General features: G+C 36.2%; 1 protein-coding gene across 1 annotated transcript; it reads left to right on the forward strand.

Annotated features, from left to right (window-relative positions):
- Positions 1 to 265: 265 nt before the first annotated feature.
- Positions 266 to 2,961, forward strand: LOC113352533 (protein OBERON 1-like). The gene is made up of 5 exons (XM_026596346.1): positions 266 to 899; positions 1,332 to 1,903; positions 2,018 to 2,084; positions 2,181 to 2,190; positions 2,252 to 2,961. The coding sequence occupies exons 1-5, from the start codon at positions 440 to 442 to the stop codon at positions 2,727 to 2,729; spliced, it is 1,587 nt and encodes a 528-aa protein (XP_026452131.1). The 5' UTR covers positions 266 to 439; the 3' UTR covers positions 2,730 to 2,961.
- The last annotated feature ends 4,454 nt before the right edge of the window (positions 2,962 to 7,415 follow it).

The raw sequence follows: 7,415 nt of genomic DNA on the forward strand, positions 1-7,415 counted from the left end.
ATATATTATTTTATATTTTATAATTATCTTACAAAATATTTTATATTAAAAAGAACTATTAGTGGGTCCCTGGAAAACCAAATTCATTTCGTTCTAGTTTTCCATAAGAAAACACGGTTTGTTCATCCAGGTGGCTCAACAACAACAAAAAATTTGTTCATCGAATTTCCCTTGGATGGCCCTTATAGCTATGCAGTCAGCAAATAACACAATCTTTAATATAAATCGAGCTACCTCGCTTGGTTTTTCACCGCGTGTACAGGATGTCCAGTTTAATTCGTACAGATGTTTCGAGTGATTAGATATTAGAGATCACCGCCTTTACTTTAGGGTTTTTCTTCTCTTCCTTCTTGTAATAATATAATTGATCGGAGAAGAAGAATGTGTTCTTTTAATTGGTTTTGACAGAATGACCAAGGGTTTGAGCCTGATTGCTTAAATGACAGACAAAATTGCGATGATTCTCGATGATCCTTATAAAGATAATGGTTCTGAACCCGGTGGTGTCAAAGATGTGATGATTCTAGATGATCCTGATAAAGATAGTGGTTCCGCAGCTGGTGGTGTTGGAGAGGTTGTTTTGGTTCTTCGTCCGGTAGGTCTTGGTGAATCCGGTGAAGGTATGCCATATGCTCCTGAAAATTGGCCAAAACCAGGTGACAATTGGAGATGGAGGGTAGGTAGAAGGACATTGTTGAATGGGTACATGTGGGATAGATTTTTGATTCCGCCTGCTCGTCTATTAAAGCCACGGAAGTCAGGACAGCGAAAAGCTGTTTTTCCGAGTATTCAAGGAGTTGTAAAATTTCTCCAGGAGGAAATTCCCAATGCTGATGTAGATGCCTTCTTCAAGTCTTTTTGTTGGAAGATCCCTTCAAATGAATATGATTGGCAAAAAGGTATACATTCTTTCTGCATCATTTTATCTTCATACATTTGCTAGGCACTTGGCTTAATTTATAAATGCCAAGATACTTCCCCTTGGCAAGAAGGTGTGCATGTCTAAGGGACCTTTACTGAATGATTTGTTACTTTAATAAAATTAATACATACTTCCACGACGTTACTCCTGAATGTACCATCCTCAACATGTACATGCACATCTTTGATTCTGAAATATGCATGTTGCATTTTCATGGATATCATCACTTCTGTCTGGTAGTATCGGGTTAAACCAAAACTAATAGTAGTACATTTTCAAAGGATATGGTCCTGAAGGTGTCAATTCTGATGCATCTCAATCTGTGTGTTTTGCTGCATTTAGGCCTGTCTAGAGGTCAATGGGTGTTGCTTCAATCTTTAGTAATTTCCTTCTTCTCTGACACCTGTAGATCAGCTGCTTTACCCAATCATACCTCTTAGGGGAGACTCAGCTGAGGTTGAGCATTCTGGACACGAATCAAATACTTCGACTGTGGATTGTAAGGCTCGAAATTTAATGTGCGGTGACCAACGAGAAGCAAGGAGCAACTCCCTCTCTCTACCTGACATGGATTGTGATATCTGCTGCAGTGAAGTCAATTTCTGTCGCAATTGTTGTTGCATTCTTTGTTCCAATATTATTGATTGGATTCACGGAGGTTATAGTTTTATTAGATGTGAAGCTAAACAAGGTGAAGATTATATTTGTGGGCATGCTGCTCATCTGGACTGTGCACTTCGTTCTTATATGGCAGGAAAAGTGGGAGGTAGTATCGGGTTAGATGTGGAATATTATTGTAGACGATGTGATAAGATGACAGATCTCATTCCACATGTTACAAGGCTTCTACAAACCTGTCAATCTCTTAATTTCCCAGATGAGATTGAGAAAATTCTGAAGTTGGGCTTAAGCATTGTGCGTGGCTCACAACGTGTGGGTGCATTGAACTTGCTCAACAGTATTGAGTTGGCCTTTAGAAAGGTATTTTTTATCCATTTCCTAAAGTAGGCATAATAGGTCTGCAGTACTGTTCTTGCTTAGCCGGTCATTGGAGTCCCATTCTGTATTTAATGACGAAACTGCCATCTATGTCAGCTCAAAAGTGGGATTTACCTTGATGAAATCTGGAATATGGAAGGCGACATCTCAGAGATTTCTCCAGGTTAGTTTCATTTGAATCCCCTACCTGAACCTGTGAGACTTTAGAATAGTCAATGAACAAGATAAACACAGTAAATTATGTATCCTTACTCCTTAGCCTCTTACGTGTTTGTTGGTGAACCTAAGTTTACCGAGTTATCTGCTTATTTTTTCATTTTTTTTAAATAGGATCAAGAGCGAGACACGAGTAGTGGAAAATAAAGATGTTTCAGCTGGTTCATATTCTTTGAATGTTGGTGCCCCTGATCTGAAGGTGCAGAAAAGTTCTCAAGAACCTCTGTACATAACATCAGACCACCAGATTGAATCTGTGAAGCTCGAGAAGGAGGTGGAGCAAGTACTCCAAGAATTAAAGAAGTCACAGAAGGTCGAATTTGAAAATGCAAAAGCAAAGCTTTATGCTAAGAAACTTGCTATTCTTGATTTGTACCAAAAGCTTGATGCAGAGAAGTATAAACTAGATAATCGGTCATCTTCGAGCAAGAATTCTGACATGGACACCCTTCTTACAAGCATTCTGAACAGAGTAAGTGAGATTAAGCAGGAACTTATAAGCCTCAAGGATATGGTCCGAATTGCCAGAGGATTTGGAAGGACTCCTACAGGTATTCTAAAGGAACATTTTGGTTTGCAAAACGAAGACTGAAATTTGCATCTTTAGTGGGCGTTTTATATCACCAGCTTTTGTATATTCTTCAGGTTTAGGTTTTAATTGTATGTAAAGGTTAACCTTCTCGGGCTAGGTTCGACTAGAAAAGTAGATAAATACGGTTAGCCGAACATCATCTTTAATGGTGTGTGGACTACGTTCAGCTTGGAGAGCTCAAAAACAACTAACCGAATTTCCATATTTTGTGTTAACAGAGTTATGTTCAGCAGTGTCGAGTCTACCATGTTTCTATCCAAACCCAACCAAAACATACATTTGCAGAAGGTTCAGCTATGAAATTAGAAGGTTCAGTTAGGAAATTAAAATTTCAGCGAGGAATTCTTTTCTTTTTTTCAAAATAACCGCACACATTTACGGAAAGTTTTGCTAGGATTTTTTTTTCTTCCGAAATAATCGATTGGTTCTTCATTTTCATCAGGTTCAGGTTCGGTTTGTTCGATAAAGTTTGTTTTCACAATATTCCTAGCCGGACTTTTCTCTGCAACTTCAATTTTTAATTACTTATCAATTTCTCAATCACAAATGTATAAAGAATACATGGCTAGTTGGATTAATGTACAAATTTTTGAAATCCAGAATTTAAAACAATTATGAAAATGGAAGACAGAACAAGAAGACAAGAGAAGAGTTTAAAATGAAAATAGGTCGGTAGAAAAATGTGTTTTTGTATTTATGAATTCGAGTTTTAATTAGGTTAAGGTGGTAATTAGGGTAGTTATAATTTAAATTAAAATAAAGGATAAGTTAGTCATTTCCTAATTTTAGGATACCCTTGTAAGTGTGGGGAAGGTAGCTAAGCAAATCATGGTCTCCCACAAAAATGCGGGGTACATAAAAAAACGTTTTTAAAATGAAACTTTTACTAGGATTTGACGAATTCAACCCTTGATTGCAATCATATGCAGTAATTCATGAAAAAAAATTCTATGGCATCACCAGTGGCTTTCTTTGGATGAACTGGGCTTTGCTGAACTCATTAGTCTGGCAAGTATAAAAATGAAGGTTTCACTAGGCTGCTTTGGGGTTACAAGAATTTTAATGGGGTTGTAAGAGGATTAAGCATGTTGTGGCATTAGAATAGCGGATGTCATAGGTTATGTTTGGTATCCAGGATATCCTATCCTAGATTGGGTTATCTAGTGAAAAACGGTTAAATTGTGTTTGTCTCACTGCAATTTCAATCCTGGATAAAGATTACTAAACCTTCATTGATTTTAGAAAGCTAAAAAGGCGAGATTATGGTGTTCTTTCAAATACCTGGGATACATGTATCCTCGCGTTAAATAATTAATTTAATTACTTTACTATTTATTTTTTTTAATATAGTTCAACAAACTAAAGAGAAAAAAATTGGTTCTCATTTTATTTGCTAGTGTGAAAGGGGTTGGGGAGGCAGAACCCTCTGACTTGATGCAAGGCAAGATCTCGCACCCTTTTTTATCTAGAGTTGAGTAGGTAACACAATTCACCAATCGACTAGGTCAAAGAATATAAAACCTAGCCGATTGTGTTTGAGAAGAACCAATTAATATCGGTTAGGTTGAATATGATCCTAGCCGATTTTTGATGATATTTTTCACGTGTAAGAAGTATCTTACAAAATCGTCTAGGATTATTTTCTTCACGTGTAAGAAGTATCTTACAAAATCATCTAGGATGAAATTGGCTAGCTTCTCTTCAGTTTCCTAACTAGTTATTTGGAGCAGTTGAGATATTGAATCGATCTAGATAATTTTAGGATATAAATGTTATACAATTCGAACTAATACACATTTTAAGTTGATTATAAATAAGAAAAAGACCAATTGCCAAAAAAAAAAAGAAAAAAAACAACAACAAGATAACGGATTGTGAATTATTTTGCGTCCCTCTTTATAGTGTAAATTAGGAATTCATTAAAAACTAACCGGTAGTGTCATCTAGTACGGAGTTTGTTGTTATGCCACTCTTAATATTACATTTATTTGTTACTCCCTCCATCCCAAATTAAATGAGTTAGTTGTAGTTTGCATAATTTTTAAGACATTCTTTTATTCTGTCTGAGTGTCTTTTTCAACTGTTGTATGAACAATGAAAGAGATGAATTAAAGCTATTCTCATTTTTTTCAATCACTTTTGGGCAGGGAGAATTCTTATCAGATGTGGTAACAGAGTTTACTACCAAATGATGTTTCTCTCGCTGTTGCATTTCAAGATCAAAAATCTTTAACTTTCCAACCAGAGTATTTCTGGAAAGAGTATCGAGGTTATTTCCCTCAACGATGGCATGCTTCTTAGAATCGTATCTAGATGGCAGCGATCTGAGAATTTTCATCACAATGTCCTTTTCAGGAATAGTCTTACCCAATGCAAAAGATGCATTAACAATTTCAGACACTTTGTGATTAAACTAATCAAATGAATCTTCATATGCCATACGAAGGTTTTCCCAATCGGAATTTAGGTTTTGAAGCCTGGCTTCCTTTTCACTGGTATTTCCTTCGAACACGGTTTCTAAGATATCCCACGCATCTTTAGACCTAGTGCAGTTTGACACATGGTGCTGAAGATTTGGGGTAATGGCATGTATGATGGCATTCAAACCGTCAGAGTTTTGCTTTGCAGCAAGTATCTCAGCAACATTGTATTCGCCAATATTTTTGGGAACATTAACGTTTCCTACTGCAACAATGGGAGCATCATAGCCATTAACAACATATACCCATGATTGAAAATCACACCATTGAAGAAAAGATCGCATAGAAATTTTCCACCATAAGTAATTTGAGCCATCAAATACTGGTGGTATGTTAATAGAGATAACACCTCTGTCCATAGAGTCAGATCGCTACAAACACAAAGTTTTCAGGTCTTAAATGTGTTTGCCTGCTCTGATACCATTTGAAAAAGAGGGGGTCTATCAACCACACCCAATATTTCGATTAGAAATCTGTATGGACTAACTGCAATATACTTTCTAGAGAATCAACTAGACATTCAGACTCAATCTAGATAAAAGTATATCGAGGAGTTATATCTCTATCTCTCGATTTGATCTATACTAAAGCAAATAGAAATCTGCTATTCTTTAAAATACTAGAGAGATAACTTGGATGGTACAAAAGACTAATATCCAAGTGTCAATCAATTTAAATAAACAACTAAAGGTTGGACATTCTAATTGATTGATCCTAACGCACAACCTGTGATATTTCAATTATATAACAAAATATAATGCGGAATAGAAATAACACAGACACCAGAAATTTTGTTAACGAGGAAACTGCAAATGCAGAAAAACCCCGGGACCTAGTCCAAATTGAACACCACACTGTATTAAGCCGCTACAGACACTAGCCTACTACAAACTAACTTCGATCTGGACTGTAGTTGAACCCTAATCAATATCGCACTGATTCAAGGTACAATTGCGCTCCTTACGTCTCTGATCCCAGCAGGATACTACGCACTTGATTCCCTTAGTTGATCTCACCCACAACCAAGAGTTACTACGACCCAAAGTCGAAGACTTTAATAAGCAAATATGTATCACACAGAAAAGTCTAGGGTTATTTAGTTTTTGGTACTTACATTTTGTCCAACATTAGTGTTTGGTCTAACATTTGTCCAACTTAGGGTTTGGTACTTGAAAATAACGTTGAACTGTGTTGACTGTGTTTGACAAAACATTCAATTAATTCAATATCTTAACGAAAGTCAATATTTAACACAGTCAACATAGGACAATGTTATTTTCAAGTACCAAGTCCTAAGTTGGACAAATGTTAGACCAAACAATAAAGTTGGACAAAATGTAAGTATCAAAATCCAAATAACCCAAAAGTCTATGATAGGTAAATCTGTCTCCCACAGATAGACCTAAGAGTTTTTTTTCCATATTTTGATAAATCAAGGTGAACAAGAACTAATGGATAATCCGGACTTATATTCCCGAAGAACAGCCTAGAAATATCAATCACCTCACAACAATCTTAATCGTAAGGTAGCGAACAAGATGTTGCGGAATCACAAACGATGAGACGAAGATGTTTGTGATTTCTTTTTATCCTGCCCTATCGGAGATAAATCTCAAGTCAATTATTCAGTTGAACTCGTACGATAGAAAATGGCAAGATCAGATCGCTCAACTACAAGAGAAGTAGTTTCGTCTGGCTTCACAATCCCAATGAAGTCTTTCAGTCGTTAACCTACAGGGTCTCAGGAAGAAACCTAAGGTTAAAGGATAATCGACTCTAGCAAACCAACTAGTATCACACTTGAGGTGTGGGGATTAGTTTTTCCAGTTGCTAGATGTCTCCTTTATATAGTTTTCAAATCAGGTTTTGCAATCTAAGTTACCTTGGTAACAAAGCATTCAATATTCGCTGTTAGATGAAAAAACCCGATTTCTCCAATCTAATATCTTTCAACCGTTAGATCGAAACTTAGCTTGTCATACACAAATGAAATGTGTTTCATTTAGGTTTGGGTAACCGTACCTAATCGTGTACACTTGGTTGGTTCACAAATAGTTAACCGAGGTTAGCCATATGAGTACTTTCATATCAACCATATTCATCTTCTTCACAACTAGTTCAAATGAATTCAAAAGAACTAGTTGAAGAGTTGTTCAATTGCTTAAGTCTTTATACATACACACAATTGAAACAAAATCGGTTTGAT

The sequence above is a fragment of the Papaver somniferum genome, chromosome 2 (assembly GCF_003573695.1).
Source record: "Papaver somniferum cultivar HN1 chromosome 2, ASM357369v1, whole genome shotgun sequence".
Lineage (NCBI taxonomy): Eukaryota > Viridiplantae > Streptophyta > Magnoliopsida > Ranunculales > Papaveraceae > Papaver > Papaver somniferum.